Source organism: Myotis daubentonii, chromosome 17 (assembly GCF_963259705.1).
Source record: "Myotis daubentonii chromosome 17, mMyoDau2.1, whole genome shotgun sequence".
Taxonomy (NCBI): Eukaryota; Metazoa; Chordata; class Mammalia; order Chiroptera; family Vespertilionidae; genus Myotis; species Myotis daubentonii.
The window spans coordinates 51,138,932-51,164,800 of NC_081856.1; the positions used below are offsets into that span (position 1 = coordinate 51,138,932).

The following is a 25,869-nucleotide window of genomic DNA, read 5'->3' on the forward strand; positions in this document are numbered from 1 at the left end:
AGAAAGCACCAGCTTTGTGGCAACTTAAAAAAACCCAAAAAACACAAAAACATTCACCCAGAATCTGTTATGAGTTAGACTAAATTTAGTCCCTTATTTAACATTCGTTCACTGGAACTTCATTTGTTCAATGAGTGCAGCTGTGCACAGCAAGAGCCTCTCTTGGATGGAGCTTACTTTTTTGGGGGGAGCCGTGGGATAAAGATGGGGATGCGGCAGCTATCGGCGATGGTGACAGCGGGAAGGACAGGAAATGGTTAATAAGACAGAGGGGCCCTCCTGCAGGGGTGGCGCAGGGGTTGAGCATTGACCTATGAACCAGGAGGTTAGGGTTGGATTCTTGGTCAGGGCACATGCCCAGGTTGTGGGCTCGATCCCCAGTGTGGGGCGTGCAGGAGGCAGCCGGTCCATGGTTCTCTCTCATCATGGATGTTTCTCTCTCTCCCTCTCCTTCCTCTCTGACATTAATAAACACAGACGTATTTAAGAAGAGACAGCGGGGCTCACAGGCGCTCCTTCCCACAGCGGTCAGTGGCCGGGGATGGGCTGTCTACAGAGAGGCCCTCGCTGAGCCCTGTGGGAGGAAGCAGAGCTGCCTCGGACACACCTGTGCCTGAGAGGCTCCTGCAGGAAGAACTGCCGGCTTCGGGGGCTTGGGGGGCAGACACGTGGGCCCTAAGGAAGCCTGAGTCCGATGGCAGAGGTGACGGCAGGTGGGCAGGGACCACAGAGGGACGTGCAGTGAAGGACGGGGTTCGACAGGCGGAGCTGCAGAGGGAGAAGCTCTGAATTTGGAGCCCGGGGGCCAGGGCTGCAATATCCGCTCTGCCCGTCGGTGTTGGGTAACGGGGTGGCCTGGGGTGCTGCTGCCCATGTGCCCTGGCCTGGAGGTTTCAGTGTGTACCTCAGCCCTGGGGAGCTGACAGGAACCAGGGACTTGGAGAAAATGCCCCTAAAAATGTCCCTGCGCTGGGGCTCAGGAAGGGGGCTGGTGTGGAGGTTGGAGCCAAACTTGGCCAGAGATGCCCCCAGCAAGGCCCTCAAGGGTCAGGATGGGGTCAGCCCTGGCCCAGTGACCAGTCAGGAGGCTGCGCTCAGAGCTCTCGGGGACTCGCAGGTCCCTGGGTGCAGAAAGCACCAGATTTCCAGGATGGGGCGGGGGTGTTGGGGGGTGTCAGCTCATTACCTAGGAGGGCCAGGCTAATGGCCACGGGCAGATCAGCAGGACACCTGAAGGGGTCAAGATTGATCAGTGAAGTCCCGGCTTTACTGAAATGCAATATCCCCCACGTAGACAACTAACTTTGCACACTACGTGGCCGGGAGCTGATGTTACACCCACAGCGGGGGCGTGGGCAGGTCTCCTGACCCACACAGAGGAAGCCTGTTTCTCTGGCCGCAGGTCCCAGGGGCTCAGGGTCCAGGGTCCAGGAGGTAAGGGGACTCGGCGTCCCGTGGCCGGGGTGCCGTGTGTAAGCCCCACAGTTTGCAGCTGGGTCCAGTACTCGCAGATGCCCACTTCTGCCTGAGGTACTTGTCCTGCTTCCAGCGTAATTGTGGGGACGGCTGGATGCTGGAAAGGCAGCCTCGGGGATGAGTGAAGTCCTCTCCGCGGAGAGAAGCGAGTGGGAGGCGCAGTGAGCGTGGCTGACGTGCCAGGCGTCACCCTCGGGCCCGTAATCCGCTGATGGCGTTCTTGAATCCAGAGAGGGCTCAGCCCATGGGACCTTCAGAGCCTAGGGTGTGTCCCTTCCTCGGCTGGACACGCACTGACTCATGCATTCACTCACTGTTTATCCCACGGAACCCGTGGAGCGCCTGCTGTGTGCGAGGCGCGGCTCCAGGTGCCGAGTTAGAGACACCAGCACGTACGGGAGTGGGGACAGAAGGGCCTCACCCGGGAAGAGAGCTTTGTAAGGTGCCCACGTGACACCAGTGAGCAAACCAAGAGGAAGAAGGACCAGGTAAAGCGAGTGCTAAGTGCAGAGGTTCAGGGCCGGAGATGCTTGGGGTACCCCAAAAGGAGGAAAAGAGGAAGGGGAACTAGTATTCGGGGAGCCGGGAAAGATGCTTGGCTGCTACCTATGGTCCCCACGGATTCTCCCTAGTTACTCTGTGTGTCTGGACTTCACCGGCAGAGACCCAGGCTCCCAGGGTAGAACCGCTTGCTCTAGGTCACCCAGCTGATGAGTGACACCCCCAGGTCTAGCCCAGGAACCTCTGGAGGTGAGCTCACCATCACGATTGGGCGGGCCTGCAAGGGGGCCTCCCCACGGCTTCCCTCACCCCATTCCAGCCCCGGTTCCCCGACTCAGGTCCTGTGGCCATCCTCCTCCAGCACCTGCCACGGCCTCCTGTTCCCCACAGAACCCGCTCCCTCCCTTTCCCGGCATTCGATGCTCATCACCGTTTGCTCTCACTCTCCTCCCGCGACGACGTCTCCGCTCAAGGCCTCCAGCCCCGCTCACCACAGGGACGTCTGTGTCCCCCTGCACGCAGACAGCCTCCCCACCTCTGCACCGTTTACCTCACCCCTGCCCAGCCCCTGCCGGTGAAGTACCCCACCTAGAGTTCACCTTGTCCCCCTGTCCACCCAGAAATCCCCAGCCAAAGGGAGTTGCTCCCCCCTCAGAGCACCCCTGGGAGCTTTCCCTGCCCCACGGGAGCAGGACATGCGCATTGGAGTCTGGAACAAGAGGGGGGTTCGAGACATTTGGAAGCTGTGTGATCTTGCAAAGTTTTCTGCATCTCGCTGTGCGCCTGCGTGGTGTTGCTATTCCTTTTCCTTCCCAGGTCTGGAGGGTCCGCAGGACAAGGTGTATAGACCCCCTAGCATGGTGCAAGGCACAGAGCGGGGGTCCACTGGATATGGACGCCACCCACTTTCCTTTCAAAGTGGAGCATAAACTTGGGGGACAGGGACACGTCTCACGCATGACCCCTGAGCCTAGCACCGAGCCTTGCTCCAAAGAGGTGATCCATAATTAGCCACCGAACGAGTGAATGACTGAGTGAGTGAATGAATGAAGGCGAGGGGTCTGCCTTCTAAACAAGAGCCCACACTTTGTGACTATTGCCTTTTCCCTGGGGAAGGTGAGCGGCTGACCAGGAACCTCCCTGGGGAGCCATCAGACCCCACTGCTTCTCCAGACACGGGAGTTCGTTCGTATTTCGGGAACCACGTCGGAAGCTGGGGAAGGGGGTCCGTGCGGCTGAGCCGAGGTCTCCAGCTGGAGCGGAACCTACATGTTTATGTCTCCGGGGCCTTCGTGTGTATCTGTGAGAGGCCCCTTGGCCCCGGGTGTTCTCAGGAGGAGAAGTAGAAGCTTCGTTTCCACTGTCCATTGCGGCCGGGGGAGTTGCACAAACTTGTTGATGCACTAGAGCTGTCCTCTTGCTCAACCCACCCGCTGCCTCCACCGGGGAGGCCACCTGGCTGCTCAGCTTCCTGAGAGTGCTGGAGGGGTCAGCGGACCTCCCGGAGCTGGGGAAGGTCGCTGAGCAGGGCCCATTGCAGCTTTGCAACTTGGCAACGTGCTTCCTAGCTTCCTCTCCATGCACTCATGTACAAACTCTTTTCTTCCCTACATCTGACGCGGCATTCTTTTATTTAAATGAATCTTGTATTTGGAAAAGGGAAGCCTCAGGCCAGCAGGAGGCCACACTCTGGGAGGACAGGGGTGACTGGGAGATGTGTCCTGCCATCAGAGCTCCGTGGACAGGGCCAGGGATGACCCGTGAGTCAGGGCAGCGTCGTGGGGGGTCCAGTGAGGAGGGAGCAAAAGGAAATGGCTCTCGAGGTTGCCGTGACCCCACAGCGTGAGGAAAGGATGATGTCCAGCTCAACCTTGAACTTGAGCAGAGTCCAAGTCCAGGCTAGATGCTTGGCAGTGCTGGCCAGGACGTTCAGTTTGTGCCTGCTCGGTGTGTGTGTATGTGTGTGTGTGTGTGTTGTTTTGTTTGTTGGGGTGACTTCTGTTGCATCTTGTCTGGACTTGGAAGTGATCGCAATCATCTCTCATCTTGCCCCTTGAGGCCTCCTCGCTCCTCTCAAACGCACTGGGACAGGCTGGTGAACTGAATCCTCAGGCCAGTCCCCCTCGGTCCTGGCTGCCCTGCGTCCTTGGCATTTGCCTGGATTCCCCAGCGGGTCCTCGCTGCCCAGCCCGGCCTTCCTTTCCAGTGACCTTCCCGGTGACCTTCACTTCCTCCTAGTGCCTGGGCAGGCACTGCTGGGTTCACCTCTGGGTTCTCTTCACTGTTCCACGGACCAGCACGGCCTTCCCCTCATTTAGGATCTGCCAGAACCAGGAGTGAGGGTCCTGTCGGGGTCCCCTCGGGCTCTGGTCCTCTCATGGCACCGGGCCAGGGTCTGGTGGCGGGGCTGTGCTCCCTTAACCCCTGAAAAAGGTGGGGCCAAGCTCCCAGGCTTGCCCTCTGCCCACAGGCGAGGTTCTCCAATTGCCCCGTGGCCTTGAGGCACTGGTGGGGAGGCGAGGAGGGCTGCCGCCTAGCCTTTTGCCAGAGCGGCCCGCCACTGTCCCAGAGGCATGGAGTGTCCCTACAGAGGCCCTGGGGAGAGGGTCTGCTTGGATCGTGGGCCCAGGGCTGTCGGGATGTCCTCCTTACAGGGGGGTGGGGCTCGACCTGCACCAGCTGCAGCTCATAAAGAAGTGGCCACCATAGAGGGTAGGGGGGAGGCTCAGGCCCGAGGACACAGACACCAGGCCAGGCCAGAGCCGAGGGCTCCGATCAGCTGGGGGAAGAGACAGTGTGTCCTCAGGGGCCCCGGCGAGATGTCCATGGCGGCCTCGGGCCCGCCCGTTTGTTGGGTCGTTAGTGACGCTACAGGAATAAGTACCCAGAAGGAGACATCTGGGCACGTACAGGTCATGATCATGGGCTTGTTTCTAAAAGGCAGCACATACCCAGGGTGTGTATGTGACTGCTCATTGGCAACGGAGGGAGCAGCTCAGGAGCCTGCATTTAAATTCCCTGTGAAACGGGGCGGCCGTCGCCCCGGCCGTCACTCAGCGTCGCTTGTGAAGGGCGGTCCCTCCGCCTGGGAAGGCAGCACTTTTCGGGCGCCAAGCCCTTCAATGGTTTCTGACAGCCAGGGTGACGGAGGCGACTGGCGGCAGCGTCGGTGACAGCTGGGAACAGGCATTTGGTCGGGGCTGCAAGGCCCTGCAGGGAACACGACAGGGGAGCAAGCTCCCTTCCGAAGGGGCCGAGCCGGGGCCAGCTCCTCTCCTTTCTCCCATCCGTGCCTGGGGGTGCCCCGGAGGGGTCCCCGCAGTGCATGCCCCCAGCTAAGGGGGCCAGTGTGTGGCCAAGCCACGTGGAGAGCATGCTGGCCAGAGCGTCCGCGGGAGGGAGGGTGAGTGCAGAGGGCCATGGCCACCCGTCCCTCCGGCTCAGGGAGGCTGGGCTGGGTGACGGGGCAGGCACGGAGCCTCTCTGAGGCTGTCACTCTTTCACGAAGGGGCCCCTGGTCAGAGGCTCCCTGAGCACAGGTGGAGTCACTGTGCAGAGGGTGAGGTCACAGCGGGCCCCTCTCACCCTTCCTGAGGCGGCTGGAGCGAGGGGAAAGGAAAGGGTTTGAAAACATGTGTATTTAGGATGCAGGTGGACTCCAGGCCTTGGGGTGAAGCAGTCCCTCATCCCGTCTCTCTCGCTTTGCTTGTCGTTAACGTTAAATGTTAAAGAGATGGGCAGGGGCACCCCGGAGGGGCCGATTTGCTGGCATCTTTGAGAAAGGCTGGTTCCCTCCCTTTACTCTGCGGGTGGAGAACACGGAGGCCCACAGAGGGGGTAAGAGATGTTTGTGGACTCAGACGTCGCACCCGGGCTGGTCTGATTCTAAAACCCAGGCTCTTGCTCACCACATACCCCGCCAGCCGCGCCGCACTCCACGGTATCATACTGTGCCACTAAAGAGACCGTCAGGAAAGTGAAAAGACAACCCGTGGCCTGGGAGCCAGCGTTCACAGATCACACGTCTGAGAAGGGACGCGCATCCAGAGCATATAAAGAACACTCGCCACTCAATCCCAAAAAGACAAACAACCCAACTTAGCGTTGGGCCAGGGACCCGAGCAGACGATTCTCCAGAGCAGATGGACAGAGGGCCCGTCCGCACCAGGAAAGGTGCGCACCACCATCCGCCATTAGGAAGATGCACATCACACGCACAGCGCACAGCGGGGTTCCGCTCCCGGTCCCCCCGGGGGGCTGTGACAGGTTCCGCTCCCGGTCCCCCCGGGGGGCTGTGACAGGTTCCGCTCCCGGCCCCCCGGAGGCTGTGACAGGTTCCACTCCCAGTCCCCCCGGAGGCTGTGACAGGTTCCACTCCCGGCCCCCTGGGGGGCTGTGACAGGTTCCGCTCCCGGCCCCCCGGGGGGCTGTGACAGGCTCTGCTCCCGGTCCCCCCGGGGGGCTGTGACAGGTTCCTCTCCCGGTCCCCCCGGGGGGCTGTGACAGGTTCCACTCCCGGTCCCCCCGGGGGGCTGTGACAGGTTCCGCTCCCGGTCCCCCGGGGGGCTGTGACAGGTTCCACTCCCGGTCCCCCCGGGGGGCTGTGACAGGTTCCGCTCCCGGTCCCCCCGGGGGGCTGTGACAGGTTCCGCTCCCGGTCCCCCCGGGGGGCTGTGACAGGTTCCTCTCCCGGTCCCCCCGGAGGCTGTGATAGGTTCCGCTCCCGGTCCCCCCGGGGGGCTGTGACAGGTTCCGCTCCCGGTCCCCCCGGGGGGCTGTGACAGGTTCCGCTCCCGGTCCCCCCGGGGGGCTGTGACAGGTTCCTCTCCCGGTCCCCCCGGGGGGCTGTGACAGGTTCCTCTCCCGGTCCCCCCGGGGGGCTGTGACAGGTTCCGCTCCCGGTCCCCCCGGGGGGCTGTGACAGGTTCCGCTCCCGGTCCCCCGGGGGGCTGTGATAGGTTCCGCTCCCAGTCCTCCCGGGGGGCTGTGACAGGTTCCACTCCCAGTCCCCCGGGGGGCTGTGACAGGTTCCACTCCCAGTCCCCCCGGAGGCTGTGATAGGTTCCGCTCCCAGTCCTCCCGGGGGGCTGTGACAGGTTCCACTCCCAGTCCCCCGGGGGGCTGTGACAGGTTCCACTCCCAGTCCCCCCGGAGGCTGTGACAGGTTCCACTCCCGGCCCCCCGGGGGGCTGTGACAGGTTCCACTCCCAGTCCCCCGGGGGGCTGTGACAGGTTCCGCTCCCAGTCCTCCCGGGGGGCTGTGACAGGTTCCGCTCCCAGTCCTCCCGGGGGGCTGTGACAGGTTCCGCTCCCGCCCCCCTGGAGCTGTGACAGGGATGCACAAGGTGATACCGTGTTGGTGGGGCGTGGAGAGCTTGGAACATGCAAGCACTGCCTGAGGGCGCATAACAGGGCGTCGCTGCTTTAGAAAACATTTTGGCAGCTTCTCAAATGGTCAGACATAGAGTCACCTTCTGACCCAGCCATTCCACTCCTAGGTATACAACCAGGAGAAATGAAAACATGCCCTCCCCCCCCCCACCCCCCACACACACAATGGACCAGGCTGTTCATCGAGCATTAATAATCACCAAAAAGGGAAAACCAGAGACGCCCAGCAGCTGAGTAGATAAAATATTATATATGGGAGCCAGGGGACGGTATTTAATTATGAAGGGAATGGAGTGCCGACGTGCGCGATCACTGGGTGAGGTGGAGGGAGCCGGGCCCAGGAGGCCTCCGATTGGCGGCTCCATTTACATGAAATTTCAGAAAAGGCAGCTCTGCAGAGACAGGAAGCAGATTAGCGATGGCCTGGGGCTGGGAGCGACTGCTAATGGGCACGTGGCTGCTTTGCTCTAAAATTAGATCGCGGTGATGGTGACAGGGCTCCGTGCCTAGAACTGAGAGCCATGGGCGTGTGGGCTTTGAGTGAGTGAACTGTATGCCACGTGAGCTCTATCTCCACGAGACCCTTTTCAAACAGGCCGCTGCAGGGGCCCAGAATCAGAGCTTAAAATGCCACCGATATAATACAAACGTGTGTTCCTTCACGAAAGCGTCCCACATGCATATCTTCCATGGGAAACCATGAAAACGTTGTGGGGAAAGATCACGCAATACACTTTTATGTCTCAGGGAAAAAGCATCCCTTGTGACCCAGGGATTCTGTGGCCCATCAGGAAATTAGCATGAATATGTGGACAGATTTGCCGGTGAAGATGTGCATCGCGGTGCAGCCTAAAGCATCCGAACATGAGGAGCAAGGGCTAGCACTCTGAACCCGTGCACTCTGAATGCGCCCCGTGTGCCATGAGAATCCTCTCCTTTCTTCACGACAACGGCCCTGGCGGAAGCTGTCAGCATTGTCATGCTCCCGACAGATGAAGGAAGAGCCCCAAACAGCTACACATGGGTGCTGGGGTCTGCACCCCCGTCTGTCACCCGCCACGACCGGCAGGCGCTCCTGCCTGCGCCCCCTCCCTCACAGCCATAACACCAGATTGCACGCTGGCACTGGAAGCAGCACATTCACAGGTGTCAGCCGGTGGCACTCACCAGGGGCTGTTAGGAAAGAGACAGGCTCACGCCTGTCCCAGCACTGGGCCTGCGGACTCACTGGCAAGGAAGGGCCCGGCCCCGCCTGGACATTTGTCGCAGAAACTTCCCCGTCCGGGTTGGGGGCAGTGACTTCTCCATGGAAGGCCTGTGAGCGGCCCCCCGGCAAACCCTGAGGTGTTCGTTTCAAGAAAATCTGAGTGTGTGTGTGTGTGCCTGTCTGTCTATGAGTGTGTGTGTCTGTCTGTGAGTGTGTGTGTCTGAGTGTGTGTTCCTGTGACTGGTGTGTTCCTGTCTGTAATTGTGTGTTCCTGAGTGTGTATCTGTGTGAGTGTGTCTGTCTGTGAGTGTGTGTGTCTGAGTGTGTGTTCCTGTGACTGGTGTGTTCCTGTCTGTAATTGTGTGTTCCTGAGTGTGTATCTGTGTGAGTGTGTCTGTCTGTGAGTGTGTGTCTGAGTGTGTGTGTCTGTGTAAGTTTCTGGGTGTGCATCCGTGTGAGTGTGTGCTTCTGTTTGTGACTGTGTGTGTGAGTGTGTCTGTGTGACTGTGACTGCATGTGTGTCTGTGTGTGTCTGTGACTGTGTGTGTGACTGCGTGTGTGTGTCTGTGTCTGTGTGTGCTTGGTCAGGGGCCTCATGAGGTCACCCCAGCCGGTGGCTCACTGAGGTCAAGGCCCCTCGCATGTGCTGAGGCTCCGGGAGAAAAAGCAGTGCTCAGCAATTGTGGTCTCGCCCTGCACTATTTTTAAAGTTCAGAAAACACACAAAACGAATGGAAACTCATCACCACTGAATAGCTAGGTCAGATTTAGATAAAGTCCCGGCCCAGGGCCCAGGCTGCTGGCGTGACTGGGCAGGGTGACAGGACCGGCTCCTCTGAACCCACAGAGTCCCGTGAGCATCAAGGGCACCAACAGCAACACCAACTCCTCCCCACCCCACCCCCACCCCCACCCCGGGCTGAGGACGCCCGCCCGCCCTGCCCCCTCACGGCAGCTGTGAGGCATGGTTATCACTCCCATCCAGATGAGGAGATGAGGCCCCCGGATGTCAGCCCCGCGCCCTGCCCAGGGTCCCCTCGTCCCTCGGTGGGGAACAGGGCTGGGGCTGGAACCCGGTCCTTCTGCCCCCAGGCCCCTGCTCTTGGTGGGGCTCTGCCCAGCACCCCTCCCCCAGCTCCCTGTCTCCACCCAAGTGCTTTCAAGTGGGGGCTGAGCCCGCTGTTGGCTCTTTAACCACCGATTTTCCATAAAGAGAGAAGTTTTGTGCAGAAAGATCAATGAAAACAAAATGCTTGGCGAGGAAAGTTCTCTGAGCCGCCGTGCAGTATCCGAGAACCCCCGCCTCTAACCACTTCCTCACACATCAGGAGCCCTGGCTTTTTATAGCTGGGACGGTGTAGAGAACACCAGAGGGCCCCTCTCCAGTCCACAGCCCCGCAGCCCGCCTGCTCGGCGCCCCACCGCAGCCCAGCCGCGGACGGCCTGGTCAGCCCACAATTTAGACTGTGGGGCTTTGACCTGGAGTACGTTAAGCACATGGCCACACACGTGTGTGTGCATATGTATGTGTGTGCATATGTGAGCATGTGTGCATGCTGTGTGAGTATGTGTGTGCACATGTGTGTGCACATGTGTGCGCACACTGTGTGTGTGTGTGTGTGTGTGTGTTCTCTTGAGTCAGAGCACACGCAGTGATGCTCAGAAAAGCTGGCCCCTGCTTGTTGGGAAGCTGAACCCGGGGCAGTCATCCTGCCACCGTGTGTGGGCACCACAGCTGACCTCCCGGCCCGCGCTGGCTGGGCATTTCTGTCCACTGCCGCTCGCAGGTTCCCACCATGAGCCCGCGATCTCCCTCGCTCACCGATGCTGGGCTCAGAGCCCCACTGCAGGCCCCAGCACGGGCAGCCTGCACACACCTTACGGCGGCAGGAGCCTCCGCTTATCGGAGTGGGTTGAGGACAGGACACTATGTGGGGCCCAGCCCGTCTGGAGTCTGTAGACCAGGCTGCCAGCCGGGTCGGAGCAGCTCAGAGCTCTGGGACCCGGTGTGGCCACGTCAGGGTCCACCCAATGTGTCCTGCTTCCTCGGCTTGGGGTCCGATGGCCTGGCCTCACCTCTGACTCTGGACACAAGGTCCCCCTTGGACCCAACAGTGAAGTAGACGTAACAGTGAGCACAGCACCGCCCCCTCGCATCCAGAACCGACTGTGTGTGCGTGAAAGGCTTGGCCTTGGAGGCAGCCACCCCGTTCCCTGCCCTGTGACCCTGACCAAGTCGCCCGCCTCTCTGTGCCTTGATTTCCTCCTGGAGCCCGGCTCCCACCCTCCGTTCTCAGAGAGGAGACGCTCCGGCACCTGGAGGCTTACAGGAGACTTGCCGTGATTGGCCGGTTCTTTCACACTGACTGCACCCGCCCCCCCCCCCCGCCCCCTGGTCTCCTAGGTGGGCATCTAGTTTACACCCAAGTCCATCTTCCCTGAGCCGGAGGGCTTGCTCGTCAGGGAGCCCCGGAGGTGGTGGTGGGACACGGAGCCACTTTCGCAGACTCCCCTCCCCAGCTCGGATCTTGGTCCCTGTTCAGCCACCGTCAGCGCTTTGCCTCCACATGCAGCCGTAGTTCATAGCGAAGACGGAGGGCCACCGGTCCAGCGTGCTCACCTCACAAATGAGGAAACTGAGGCGGAGGGGACATCCATTCACGACCACACAGCATGTGGATGGCATATTGGTCTGTCCCGACCTCCCGAATGCCTGTGGCACCTCCGGGCAGGGTCCTGGCCTCCTACTGTGCCCTGAGGTCTCGGGCTGAGCAGGAGGAGGGAGGAATGGAGACTCTCAGCCCCGTGTCTGCTCTCTCCCCAGGGTGGCTCCCCGCTCTCCCCTGCCGCTGTCATCAGCCCGGAGCGGGCGCAGCAGCAGGCAGCTGCCTTGGCACAGGAGGTCGGCTGCCCCGCCTCACCCATCCAGGAAATGACATCCTGCCTCCGCCAGAAGCCCGCCGACGCCCTCAACGACGCCCAGACCAAGGTGGGCACGCGTGTGCCAGTTGGGAAGGGGCATTGTCCGAATGTTTACAAATGGAAACCCGGGCCTGGGAAGGAGACCTGGCCGGCCCGAGGCCACACGCTCCCCGCCCCCAGCGCTGCGCACAGAGGGTGCGGTGGGCCATGCGTGGGTGCTGAGGGCAGCAGCCCTGGTGCCTGGGAGCCTGTGTGTAAAGTGGGGGTAGCGGGTGGGCCTTGGAGGGTAGGAGATGATGGTGAGGTGATGTGAGTGAGGGTCTCGCCTGGGCGGGGACCGTGCTGAGGGTCACGGTGCTGCTGCCACGGAGCTGGGCCCTGCCCCTGCGCCTTAGACAGGCAGCTGGGTGCTCCCTTCTCCTGCCTGCGAGGACCCGGCCCCCGTCTCTCACTGGCCCTGACGTGAGTGAAGGGGACGCCAGCAGGGACCACCGCTGTCATCTGAGCTGGTGGCCTGGTCCCTTCGGCAATCCGCCTGGACTGGCAAGCACCCTGGGGCCGGGCCTCAGGTCCCCGATGGGAGCACACGGGAGCAGTGGGGCCCTCCGGTGGTCCGTGGGCCATGAGAGGCCCGAAAGGCTGGCGACCGCTGCACTGGAGAGTGGCCGAGGCTGACCCGTTTCCCTGTGACCTCCCGCCCCAGGCCGCCGGCCCTGCCTTGATCACTCTCCTCCGCCCGGCTCACACCTGGGCGCAGGCTTACCCAGTCCCCCTGGGGTGTGGTCATCTCGGAGGGGGCTCTGGAAGCTCCCCTGGACCAGTCACTGCTCAGAGCCTCACCTACCTTCCAGCCCCTGCCACTGGCCCCTGGTCGTTTTACTCTGATTTCCCAGTAAAGCCGCAGATGGGCCGCCGGCACCACGTCCATGATGGTTTAGCGAAGCGACGCTGCTAGTTGTTTCAGCCCCATGTCCTTTAAAAAGAGTGAGCTCGGTCTAATCAGTGCCATTCCTCTGCACCCACCAGCTCCTGGCCGTGAGCGGCCCCTTCCACTACTGGGGCCCGGTGCTCGACGGCCAGTTCCTGCGAGAGGCTCCAGCCAGAGCGCTGCAGAGGGCACCGCGGGCCACGGTCGACCTGCTCCTCGGGAGTTCACAGGACGACGGGCTCATCCGCCGGGCGAAGGCCGTGAAGGTAGGCGGGGTGGGGGTGGGGGGGCCTCAGAGGGCCCTGTGGGGTGTGACCCTTGCTCTGGTCCTCAGGGTCTGGCCTTGGTTAAGAGTCACTGACCGGCCCTGGCCAGTTTGGCTCAGTGGAGAGAGCATTGGCCTGTGGACTGAAGGGTCTGGGTTTGATTCTAAGGGCATGGACCTCAGTGGCAGGCTCGAGTCGGGGTGCGTGCAGGAGGCAACCAATCCGTGTGCCTCTCTCACATCGATGTGTCTCTCTCGCCACCCACCCCCCACTCTGTCTAAAAATCAATGGAAAAAATATCCTTGAGCGAGGATTAACCAAAAAAAAAATAGAGAATCATTGACCTACTGGCTCATTTACAAAACAATCGCTGACTAACTACTCTGCGTAAGGCTCTCTAAGGAGTGTGGGGGGTGGTCACAGGGTTGGGGTTCAGAAACAAGACACGTGCAGAACCGTGAGCAGCACAGACACAGCCACAGCCACAGCCACAGCCACAAATGGCTCCAGGAATGGATCCCCGTGGGAAACGGTGAGCACTGGCCAATCAGGGGCTCCGGAGCTCCAGGTCCCAGCCTGCGGACACCCTGTGCCATGAAGGATGCTCGGCCCGCAGAGAGTGGGAGAGGAGAGGCAGCTGGATGGCAAAGGGGCGCTGTTCCCCAGTCCTGGCAGGGAACCCCCAAAGGCAGCCTTCCAAGCCAGTATTTTTAAACCCAGGAGAGCGGGTGCCTGGCGCCTGGCAATGCGGTTTCGTGCGGCTCGGTGTGGACACAGCAGAGAGGGAAAAGCTGTGAGCTCATTTATCGGCCTGAACACACTTCCTGCCCCGGCCAGGGCCTCAGCTCCCCTCACTAGGATGCGGCTCATCCTGCAAGACGCCAAGCCCACCCTCCGGCCCACCCCGCCCTCCTCGTCACTGCTCTGGACAGGCCCTTGGGCTGTCACCCCTGGGAGGGTGACCCAGTGCCTGGCACACAGTGAGGACACACACGCCGGCCACGGGGCCCGTCTGCCTGGCTCTGTGGCATATAAGGCAGCAGAACTGGAAGGAGCAACAACCACAGAATCGCTCATGCAAACGGGATCTCACGTTCCCTTGCGCTGTCCCGTTCCCTCGGGTGCTGTCTCACCCGGGGCGTCGGCCTTCAGCGAAGGAGCACCGCGTGGACGGGAGAGACACACAGGGCACTTATCGCGGGGAGTTATTGCAGTGGAATACTGGAAGCAGCTCAAATGTCCATTAGCAGAGCGACGGCTGGATAAACGAAGGTGCCCGCGAGCCAGGAGAGGTTAATGGGGACCGAGAGAGGAGCTCCCTCCCTCTCGCTGGCCCGAGGAAGGCCTGCGACGCGGTGTCCAATGGGATCAAGGACTGAGAACGCAGCCCTAGCTGTGTGGCTCAGTGGATAGAGCGTCGGCCTGCAGACCGAAGGGTCCCGGGTTCCATTCTGATGAAGGGCACATGCCCTGGTTGTGGGCTGGATCCCCGGAGTGGGGCGTGCAGGAGGCAGCCGATCCATGATTCTCTCGCACCATTGATGTTTCTATATCTCTCTCCCTCTCCCTTCCTCTCTGAAATCAATAAAAATGAGAACGTAGAGCAATGTGAAATGAGGGCGGCATTCACATTTTAAAAACAGCCGCCCCGCCTTTTTGTGTAAAGCCGGGAGTGTAACTTCACGTGAATTATGTGGAAGGATGATCGTGTGGAAAGACACAGCCACGCCGTCAGCACCGCGGAGAGTCACACATCGGCCTGGAACGGGCGTCAAGTCTGTTTTCCAGCTCCCAGGCCCGTTTGCCTATCACCCAACACTCAGCGAGGCCACTTACTCCGTGCCAGACCCCGGGCTCAGAGTTCGGGTGTAAATACTAATGCCATCTGCCCTCAAGGAGCTCGCAGTCAGGGGAGAGACAGAACTTGGGGGAAGGAGTCACTGCGATATAGTTCCTCACACACTGTCTGGAGCCGGGAGACCGACAGCAGGACGGTGAGGACGGTGGTGGCAGAGGGTCACTGCGCCCACAGGGCCCTGCCAGCCGGAGGGGCGGAGATGAGGAACCCCCCAGGCCCTTGTCCCCACGCTGCCTGTCAGCAGAGCGGGGAGCGTGTCCTTGGATTGGAATCAGGAGCATCTGTGTTCCCTTAGAGCAGCGGTTCTCAACCTTCCTAAGGCCGCGGCCCTCTAATGCAGTTCCTCATGTTGGGGTGACCCCCAACCATGAAATTATTTTCGTTGCTACTTCATCACTGTAATTTTGCTACTGTTATGAATCGTAAATATCTGATATGCAGGATGTATTTTCATTGTTACACATTGAACATAATTAAAGCATAGTGATGAATCACAAAAACAATATGTAATTATATATGTGTTTTCCGATGGTCTTAGGCGACCCCTGTGAAAGGGTCGTTCGACCCCCAAAGGGGTCGCGACCCACAGGTTGAGAACCACTGCCTTAGAGCCTGAGCCTCAGTTTCCCGATCTGTAAAATGAGGAGATGACTAGTGGACACCCTCAATATTGAGAGGATTCAGAAATGCACTAGCATCTGGCAAATAGGATGTGCTCAATAAATATTAGTTTTTTGCACTTAAAATAGGTCTTTATTATTTTTGTGTTTTTTTAGAGGGAGAAAAGAAGGGAGAGGGATAGAGAGATAGAAACATTGATGAGCGAGAAACATCAATTGGCTGCCTCATGCACGCCCCCTACTGCGATTTGAGCCAGCAACCCGGGCATGTGCCCTGACCGGGAATCAAACCGGCGACCTCTGGTGCCTGGGCCGATGCCCAACCAGCTGAGCCACACCGGCCAGGCTCACTTAATCCTGTAACTGTGCTCTTATGATTAGCGTTGAAAACTATTGTCCCAGATCCAGAGAATTATCCAGAGAAAGCAAGAGGCATGCACAGAACGTCCGATCACTGAGCGACCTCCCCTGACCAGAGACCGGTTTCCCAATTGTGGCAGACACACCCCCACATGCATACACACACACACACAAACACACACACACATGCATACACACACACAGAGAGACACACACACAGACACACACACGGGCACGCTTCCTCCTCATGCCAGCCCCGCATCAGTACCATCGGAGCCCAACCCACACACACACGTGGTCCAGATTCCAGGGGGAAGTCCCAGGAGGGGCAGGAGCCCCCACCCCAAGTGCAGCCCCGGGACCCACCTGTCACCTCAGCAGGAACCCACCAAACTCCGAAGACCAAAGAGGGCAGGTGAGGAGGGCATCCGTCAAGTCCCTCAGGACCCTCACTCACCTGCCACCCCTCCCGGTGGAGACCCACCCAAGGAGCCCTATGACACCCCCGCCCCCACCCCGGTGAGGCACATACCGTGAGCGTCAGGGCCGCCGAGACGCCGGGAGGCTCCGTCCTGGGCGCGTGAGTGTGTTTCCTGAAGTGGCAGCTCCCCGTTGGAAGTCTTCATCAGTCGCCCGTGGGATTTCTCTCCCCTGCTCTCTCCCCCTCCCTGACGGTGACACCGACAGTCTGCCTACGCGCCCGGCCATTCATTTGCATGAGCAGAAGCACATTTGTTCCAAGACACGATGTGCCACCTCCCCCTCCGAGCGCAGCATCTTCAAGAAAGGCAGGAAAAATCCGAAACGGCTGCCTCACCCAGAGCTCGGCCTGGGCCAGGAGCAGATGGAGAGGAGACCTGGGGGGGCAGGGGGGCGGCAAGCGGCACCTGGCAGCGTGCAATGCTGGTACGGGACCCAGCAGGGCAGAATCCAGCCTCTGTGACAGATCCTAGCAGCCGACCAGGCAGGAGCCCAGGGAGCACACAGGTGTCCTGAAAAGAGGCGCTGATGTGCGGAATCCGTCCATCAGGGGGGGGGGGGGTGGGGGGGCGGGGCCAGAGTCTGACCCAGCCCAGGACCTGAAGTCAGAAAATGGGTCTAAGTTCCTGCCTTCAGCCTGAGGATTTGGGCAAGCTGCTTAGCCAGAACTGCAGTTCCTTAGCCTTCACGTGGGCACAGTGCGGCCAGCCCCGCCCATCCCCACGCGGCCTGAGAGGGCGCCAGGCCCAGGAGACAGTGTCCAGCACTTGGGCGACCCTTCCCGGCCCCTGGCTCTGGGCTCTGCGAGCACACCCACCACAAGCCTGCGGCCAGGCCCTCAGAGATGACCCTCCACACGCCCCCTCCCCTAATGAACCCCATGGCCCTGCGGATCAGTGGGATTGGCTTCTCCCCCAAATACATACTTGTATTTATCATTCGCTGCCTTAATGAGGGCGGTGATTATATCTACTATTTACTCAGCCATGTTTTCCATTCTGGGCGCTGGTAAAAGACGAACATGAGCCAGGATAGGTTCTTTTTTTAATTTATCTTTAGCCAAAAGTATCACAGATGTCCCCTTTGGTTTTTTTTCCCCATTGACCCCCTCCTTCCCACACCCGCCCCTCCCCAGGCCTTCGCCGCCCTATTGTCTGTGTCCATGGCTTATGCATATATGCATATATGTTCCCCAGTCAATCACTCTCCACTCACACCCCCAGCCCCGCCTTCCCTCTGAGATCCCACAGTCTGTTCCCTGCTTCTGTGTCTCTGGATCTATTTTGTTCATCAGTTTATTTTGTTCATTAGATTCCACATCTGAGTGAGATCGTGTGACACTTGTCTTTCTCTGGCTTATTTTGCTTAGCATCATACTCTCCAGGTCCCTCCATGCTGCCCCAAAGGGTACGAGACCCTTCTCTGTTATGGAAAACACAGGCTGGATTCTTTACTCTAGTCCTTATTCATTCATTTAGTTCGGATTTTAAAAGAAATGGAAAGGAAAATATTTTCATGGGCCCCTAAAGTTGTGGGGGGCCCCAGGCACGGGCCCACTGTGCCTAACGGAGAAGGGGGCCTGTCCCTCAACACCCACAGCAAGTAGTAGGGACAGGAGCCAGCCACACATTCATTCATGCAAGCATCCCGCGTACATTCATGCAGGGGCTCTGGGGGAAGGTCGTCACCCAGCAGATAAAGCTCCTGACTTGTGGAGTTTGTGTCCCAGGGAGAGAACATTCCCGGGTAAGCAAATACATGGAGGGTTTCAGGTCTCAGAAAAGTGCTCTGAAAAAAATGAACCAGTCACGGGCGAGGAAGTGATGCAAGGGAGGAAAGTCCTTTGTCAGGGAAGCCAGGGCGGTGACTATGCTCTGAGGCCTGCATGATGAGGAGGGGCAGCTATGGGGCCAGCTATGTTAAGAGCCAGTGCAAAGGCCCTGGGGCAGGGATTGCCTGGGGGACAGAGGAGGCCAAGGGTTAGAAACCCAGGACAATGGAGGCAGTGGTGGGAGAGGAAGTCTGACATGTCTGAGAGACACGTTGGATGGGCTATCATCGGACATCAGAAAAGTGATTTTATTCTACTTGCAGTGGGCTGATGTTAGAATGTTGTAAGCCAGGAAGTGATTATATTGATTTATCTTTTTAAGTAAGAGCATTCTGGCAGCTCTGTGGAAAACTGACACTGGAGGAGCGGCAAAGGAAATAGATGCCAGATTACACTGCCGTGAGGTCCCGGGAGCGAGCGCATACATTAAATTGGGGTGAGAGACAAGGATCGGTGAGAAATAACCAGATCTGGGGCATGCGTTGGCTTGGCCGTCGGGCATATGAGTTGGGAGTCCAGGAGAGAACGCCTGTGGGCACAGGTCTGGAGGGAAGCCAGGAAAATTCGATGTCACCAAAGCCAAGAAGAAAAGCTTCCGAAAGGAAGCCGCGGTCAAGCACCGGATGTCACTGAGAGCGGAGGGCGATGAGGACAGCGATCGGCTGCTGGACCTGACGGTGCAGTCCTGCGTGGCCTGGCTGAGGGCCATTTCTCCTGAGTGACAGGCAGGGACGCTGAGCAGTGGGGGCTGCGGGGCCAGCGAGAGCGAGGAGGTGGGCCCTGCGCTTCCAGAGCCACGCTCTCTCCACTGCGCCATCGCCTCACGGACGCAGACGCCCACCGGTGCTCGGGGGCAGTCTGTCCTGGCAGCTGCAAACCACGGAGGACCCTCCTCCTGGCCTCTCCCGAAGCCACGCCAGCCGCCCAGCCATCCCCTCCCTCGCCATCCACACTGGACGGGCTAGTTAGTCCTTCTCGCCGCCGAACATTCTCTGCTGCAAAGATGTGTCGGGCGTGGTCCATCCCCAGCTCCACTGGAAGCCCCCAAGTGCAGAGAACTTAGCCCGTCCTGTCCCCCACTGCGTCCCAAATGCCCCGCCACCCGTCCGCACTCCGTAGACACTTGTTGGAGGAGCAGTGAATGCTCCGCAGCCCACCAGGATGCGCTGGGAGTGTCGGCCGGGGGCTTGCAGCCTGATCACATCCCCTCCTCCCGTTCTAACCGCAGCCCGGCCTGCTTGGAGATGTCCACAGACACAGCTTACACATGCCAGCGTGTCCTGATAAGGGCATTCCGCTGTGGACACAGAAGCCTGGAAATATGTAAACACACATCGTAGGGCCAGACGGGGGCCAAGGGGCCTGGGCCTCACACTCACAGCTGTGCCCCTGATGTTCTGCCGCTTCCTCTTCAGAAATGAGGACACTGAGTCCTGGGCGGGGGGGTGGGGGGATGGTCCTCCCCAAGTTCCCCCAGTGCAGACGGGAGGGAGGGACGTGGGGACGAGAAAGGGAGGCAGAAAGAAAGAGGAGGGGCGAAAGGAGACGGAGAGGGAGCAGGAGAGAGGGGGCAAGGAGGGACAGGGGAGGGAGGGAGGAGAGGAAGGGTATTGCCATGTGGACACACGTCCCCCGAGAGCCACCTGTCTCCCCCGACCGTCCTATGTAAAATGGCCCTGCCCTGTGGCTCCCACTCTGCAGTTTCTCATCACTGCGCCTGTCCCCTGCTGAGCTGCTCAGTTATTTGCCTATTTTCCGTCTCCACCCACCGGAACACGGGGCCCACGGGCACGGGGAGCCTGTTTTCCGAGGCCGGGCCGCCGTGTCCCTGTGAAAGCATAGGCAGCCATCCTGCCGCCGGACTGAGGCTGCAGGTGAGCCCGGCGTTAGCTGTCCCACAGCCCCAGGCGACACGGGCAGTCCCAGAGGGAGAGGCACGAGTGCGCCTGTGTCAGCTCGCGATGGAGTCTCACTCCCTGCGGGCCAGGCACTGAGCGATGGCCCCACGGCACTGACCTGTGGTCCTCACACCCCCTGCGCGGGGGCCCCCACCTGCCCATCCGGGTGCGGGAGGAGGCACGGAGGGCAGCCCGTTGCTCACGATCACACAGCTGGAAGGAGCGGAGCTGGGATCCACACCCAGCAGCCTGAGCCAGCACCCGTGGGCGGGATGCCACATCCCCCTGCTTCCCAGAGAGAGAATTCTAGAGAAGGTTCTGAGCAATACCTGCAGAATCTGACCGGGGAATGAATTTTCCTCTCTCTCTCTCTCTCTCTCTCTCTCTCAGCAATTTGAGGAAAGTCAAGGCCGGACCAGTAGCAAAACAGCCTTCTACCGGGCGCTGCAGAACTCGCTGGGTGGCGAGGACGCGGACCCGGGCGTGCTGGCCGCCGCCACGTGGTACTACTCCCTGGAGCACTCTGCCGACGACTACGCCTCCTTCTCCCGGGCCCTGGAGAACGCCACCCGGTAAGACCGGGCACACGGTTCCTGCCGCCGCGGCCCCTGGCGCCAGGGGACGCCCAGGGCGTGAGAGAGACTGAGGTTGGGGACCCGGTGCTGCACTGTCCTTCGCGTCATCCTGTCAGTCCCCAGCAGGGGTGCCTGCCCTCCAGGGGCGACTGAAATGCTGATGGAGAGAGAGTCGGGCCCAGCTCAGCAGCGAGGACTCCAGTCTTCCCTTAGTTCGTCCCTTCCTTCTCTCCCAGCCAGACTCAGGCACTGGCCTCCGTGGGCCTCCCCGCCTCCGGTCTTGTTGGCAGTTTCTCCCCACAGCGCGGCTCTCATCTCTGTCCCGCCCACCACTCTTCCAGGGGGACTGTGGGATGAAGCACACAGCCTTCACCTGTCCTTCCAGAACCTCACCCCGGGCCCCTCCCTCAGAGCCTTCCCTGCAAACACCGGAGCTGCCCAGACACCGGCTGGGGGGGAGGGTACCTCCTCACCGAGGGACTCTCATGGGTGTCAGACTGTTGTTACAGCATCTCTGAGGGTAGGCCCCTGGGCCCATTTCTCAGCTGAGGCGATGGAGAGTCAGGAGATGCAGGGAGGGCTGAGTGGGATTCAAACCCTGGTGGCCCAGGCCAGCTGCTGTGGTTGCCCAGTTCTAGCCAGACCAGCCCCTCCCAAGCTCCCAGCCTGGCACTGCCCCACGCAGGGCCCGCTGTGGCCAGTGCGGGCTTCTGAAATGCATTTCCGTCACCCCAAAGGGGAGCCGGTGTGAACCATGTCCACCTCCTCGCCACTGATATTTGGACTAGAACAGTGGTTCTCAACCTTCTGGCCCTTTAATACAGTTCCTCATGTTGTGACCCAACCATAAAATTATTTCCGTTGCTACTTCATAACTGTCATGTTGCTATGGTGATGAATCGTAATGTAAATATCTGATATGCAGGATGGTCTTAGGTGACCCCTGTGAAAGGGTCGTTCGACCGCCAAAGGGGTCGCGACCCACAGGTTGAGAAGCGCTAGACTAGAACGTTCTTTCTGGGGAGAGCTGTCCTCTGTATCGGAGGATGTTTATTTTAGCAGCATTCCTGGCCTTGACCTACTAGATGTCAGTAGAAACCTTTCCACCTCTAGCGGTGACCACCAAAAAAGTCCCCAAACGCTGCTAAATGTCCCTGGGGGAGGGCGTCATGGCGAGAGCCTCGGAATCCTGGGCATGAAGCACCCTGAGCTCTGTCCTTTAAAACGCGCAGTGCTTTTCTGTTCTGCTCCATCGGCTGCTGTATGTGTTTGTTTTATCGTAAAATGTTTTGCTCCCAAATGGGTAAGTGATATTGATGCTCTGAGAAGATGTTTGTCTACAAGTCTCCTGATCCTAAGATGCTTCCCGTGGACACCAGCGTGTGATCACGGCAGCCGTAAACCAGACTGGCCCATGGGCTCTCTGCAGGCCTGTGCGAGGGGCTTGGTGGCCGAGGGACGGTGCCTGGGAGAGGCCGGGGCCCGACACAGTTGTCACTAGGCCCTCCTCTGTCCTCCTTCCTCCAGGGACTACTTCATCATCTGCCCCGTGATCGACATGGCCCGCCACTGGGCGAGGAGGGCCCGCGGAAACGTGTTCCTGTACCACGCTCCCCAGAGCTACGGCCACGGCAGGTAAGGGGGCTGCGTGGCCACAGCGGGTGTTGGCAAATGGAGGGGGTCTGATGGCAGAGAAAAGAGGGTGGGACTGAGCAACAAGTCCTGACTCAATGACGGGGGAACCATCCCTTCACTTCTGTGAGCCTCAGTTTCATCATCTGAAAAATGGGTATAAGAGCAGCAGCCCCTTCAGTTCACGGTACTGCAGGAAGGGAAAGTCAAAGAAAAGATACAGGAAGTGCCTTGGAATTGCAGTGTTAGCTGTTGATGGGGAGGAGGCCTTCATCCCACAGGTCTATGGCTCTGAAAACAGAAGGCGAGGCAACCACCTCATTTGACAGGTGGGGTGCGAGTCCGTTCTATTCTAGTTCAAAGGCTCCTTGGGGCTCAGTGTTGCCATCTGCAAAATGGGAGTGGACGGGTGGGAGAGGCCACGCGCAGTGACCCTTCACTGGGCTCTGCGGGACCCTGCACCCAGGGCCCAGGAGGAGGAGAGCGAGGTGGAGGGCCGGAGCTCCCGGCCCCTGGCTCGCTGTCTCACACTGAGCCTGGAGGAAACGTCAAGGTCATGCCGTTTAGAGAGGCGTAAAAGGCAGTGCGCTCGGTCACCTTTAAGGTGCCGTCCACCTCTCACTTCCTATCATTTTGGGGGGCAAGAGGCAGAGATGGTGGTCATGGACAGAGGCGCAAAGTGTCCTGATTAGAGCAGCGCCTCTGGGCCAATCACCGTGGCTAGAAACCCCCTCTGAGTCTTATTAGCTCGGTGACCTGGGCAAGTCACTCAGCCTCCTCGGTGACTCAGTTTCTTCACCTGAAAAATGGGGGTAAGTGTGGGAGTACCTGCCTCAGAGGGTTCCCGTGGTGATGAATGTGTGTAGCCGATAGGCCCGGTGAACTGTAAGTGCTACGTGTCCCGTTAATTCTTGTCCATCAGGACGCATCCCTGGCAGCGCTCGCGCCTGCGTCTTCTCGCCCCACCACTGTCTGGTGGCTGCCATCTCTATAGTAGACGCTGAATCAATGAATGAACCACAGAAACTGATTTGTTGGCACGTTTCTCTCGCGCTGCCCTGGAGCCGTCGGCCCTCTCATTTGTTCCTGGCTCGGACCTACAGACTTAAAATAGATGTGTGCGCCTTATGTGTTCAGCCATCTGTCTCGTGCCTCTGTTCCGTGAGCGTACATTAGCTCTCCTGGCATCGCCAGTGAACAAAGCCCAGTAAATCCCTGCCTCCCTGACCGCCATTAATGCCTCGCAGACCAGCGTGGCTCGGGGACGGCTCACCTGCGTTATAGATGGGATTTTTGTCCCTGAAATTGAGGGACAAACTCTGTGAGGAAGGACCTGACTCTTTTGAATGGGTAGGGCTCTTGGGATTAAAAATCTACCCAGGCTCCATACAGGATGGGGGACCACTCTTTCATTTTGGGAGAAGTGGCTCAATACAGTGGAAGAACACCTTTTTTTGAGGTCAATTCCATCTTTTCCACTGAGGAGTTCTCTTCATTTGAGCAGGTTCCTGTACCTCAACTTCCTTACCCATGAAATGGGTACAGTCACACCTGCTTCCCAGTGGGAAGGTTCAAGTCAATGGGCATTAAACACCTGGCACATCGTAGCTGTTCATTATTGGTTATTTTCTCTTTAGGAAAAATAAGGTTCTGAGAAGAAGAGAAAAAAAAAACTTAAAATGACTAAAGACACAGCAATGTTCCAATCTTTATAAGTTGTCTCAACCCTGGAAAACAAAGCCGTAAATTCTAGACCGAAGACATTCTGTACACCACCTTCTAGACAGCTCTGTGCATTCCAGGGGCTTTAACATTTCACATTCCAAATATTATCTTTCTAGTTGACTGTCTTGGCAAGTTCATTGGAATTGGTGGCTGGATAATGGCTGGATTCTTGACTTGGGGCCACTGCTCTGGCTATTGGTACATCCTGTGTGATTAACGAGATTACTTCCCAGGGAAGATGGAAGTGAGTCGCTTTCTGAAACTGACCACTCGGGTTTCCTGCCGTGGAACAGCTTGTGGTGTGCATTGTCTTCGATCCTGATTTATCGAATAGTTACCTTCTGTGTTCTATGCCCCAGGCCCTCTCCTAGATCCTAGCGATGGAGCAGTCCGGAAGCCTCTTGGAACTAGCACTGTAGTTAGGGGGTGGGGTTGATGAGTGTCCAGGGACAGGGTGCAAAAAACAGACAACACACAGAGAGAAAAAAGCAGCGTAAATTCGGATAATTGCCCTGGGAAGGGGAAAGGGAAAAGGCGTGGCATGTTTGAGGGTGACGAAGGAGGCCAGGAGCTGGGGTGTATTGAGGAGAAGGAAAGTGGTTGGAGATTCAGGAGGGGAAAAGACAGGGTTTTGCAGTTCACATAGGAGTTGGTAAACAGTGGCAGGCCAAAAGGTAGTATTTCACCTGAATATGGTGGGAAGGCATTGGAGATTTTTTAAGAAGACATGGTTTTCAGGATGCCCACTGGTCTTTTCTTTCACATTCGAAACACAGCTCTCTAAAAGCCAACTTAAAAAAAAAAAAATAGAACATAGACTAGAAACCCGTTTTTCCCCTGCAATGATCAGTTAGTTAATTGGAAAATCCAATTAAAATGGGGACGCCTGGTCTGTGGGTGAGATAGGCCTATGCCGCCCCCAATTCATTTTAATTCTACGCCTGTACAGGCATCCGTCAGCATGGTTTCAGCGCAGGGTGAAAGGCCGGGCGGCGAGGCTGCGTGGAGCCCTCCCTTTGAGTTGCTCACGAAGCAAGCCGTACACCCAGGGCTTGCTCTACGACTGCCGCTGGGCTTTCTTGGAAGTGGGGCCTCCGCCGGCTACGGGATTGAGCTCTGTGATTCCCACAACACACAACGGGCATAAGCGGGTCAGAGGCAAGCACGGGGCTCTGGGTACACGGAACTCCCTGGGGCGAGTCGGTCCTTCGGGCCAGGAGAGCCCAGCCCCTCTGAGCAGCAGCTGCTGAGCTTTGTGCCGGGGCTGAAAGGCGCGGTGGGCCCAGCACATCCACGGGAGCGTCCACGGCGCAGCCAGACGTCAGCCACCGGCTGTGCTGGGCCGCAGGGAGCTATGGGAGTGCTGCGCCTGTGTCCCTTGGCGCCGGGGGTGGCATTGTGTTATTTTAAGTGAATTGGGTGTTCATTTAAAAAAAAATTTTTTTTTTGGTTAATCCTCACCCAAGGATATTTTTTCCGTTGATTTTTAGAGAGTGGAAGGGAGGGGGAGAGACACAGAGAGAGAAACATCGATGTGAGAGAGACACACAGATTGGCTGCCTCCCGCACGTGCCCTGACCAGGGTCTCAGATCGAACCTCCAAGATACATGCCCTTGAGCGGACTCGAACCCAGGACCCTTCGGTCTGAGGGCCGGCGCTATCCACTGAGCCAAACTGGCTGGGGCTGGGAGCGCACTATTTAAAGAATTGGGTGATGAATCCTTTTCTGGAACAGAAGCCATGTCCATCCTTCCGTGGGCAGAATGTGAACGTGTGTGAGTTACATGCGTCCAGAGAGGCACACTCACAGCCTCTGCGTGCGAGCGACCTGGCAAAGCCTCAGCCCTCGAAATGGCCGCGTGGGAAGCGTGGGTTGTCGTTCCTCCTGCTGCCCCAGTTCCCTCCGGAGGAAGCCATCCAGCGATGCCAGCGAGAGATAAGGGGGAGCATAGTTTATGGGGATGAGGTCAACGAACTTCCTCCCACGGACAGAACAACAGGGAAAGAAATCTCCGAGCAACCGGCTCTCAAGTCAGTCCACCCAGACGGGCCGAGCGCGGGGCCTCCCCAGCATGCACCTCTTGAACCCATCATCCTTACAGGAGCCACCTCCCTGATGCCAGGAAGATCCCACCCACTCTCTCTCCTCACAGCCAGGGCCCGGCTCAGCCCCCGTCCCAGCTCAGGTCCTTGTCGGC

The 25,869-nt window shown here is 58.9% G+C and overlaps 1 protein-coding gene across 1 annotated transcript in view; it reads left to right on the forward strand.

Annotated features, from left to right (window-relative positions):
• The window catches only part of TG (thyroglobulin), a 153,734-nt gene that overhangs the window by 124,357 nt on the left and 3,508 nt on the right, over positions 1-25,869 (forward strand). The window contains exons 42-45 of the mRNA XM_059672358.1: positions 11,400-11,564; positions 12,524-12,691; positions 20,129-20,310; positions 21,841-21,948. Coding sequence (XP_059528341.1) covers positions 11,400-11,564; positions 12,524-12,691; positions 20,129-20,310; positions 21,841-21,948 — 623 coding nt within the window. The remainder of the gene's footprint in view (positions 1-11,399; positions 11,565-12,523; positions 12,692-20,128; positions 20,311-21,840; positions 21,949-25,869) is intronic.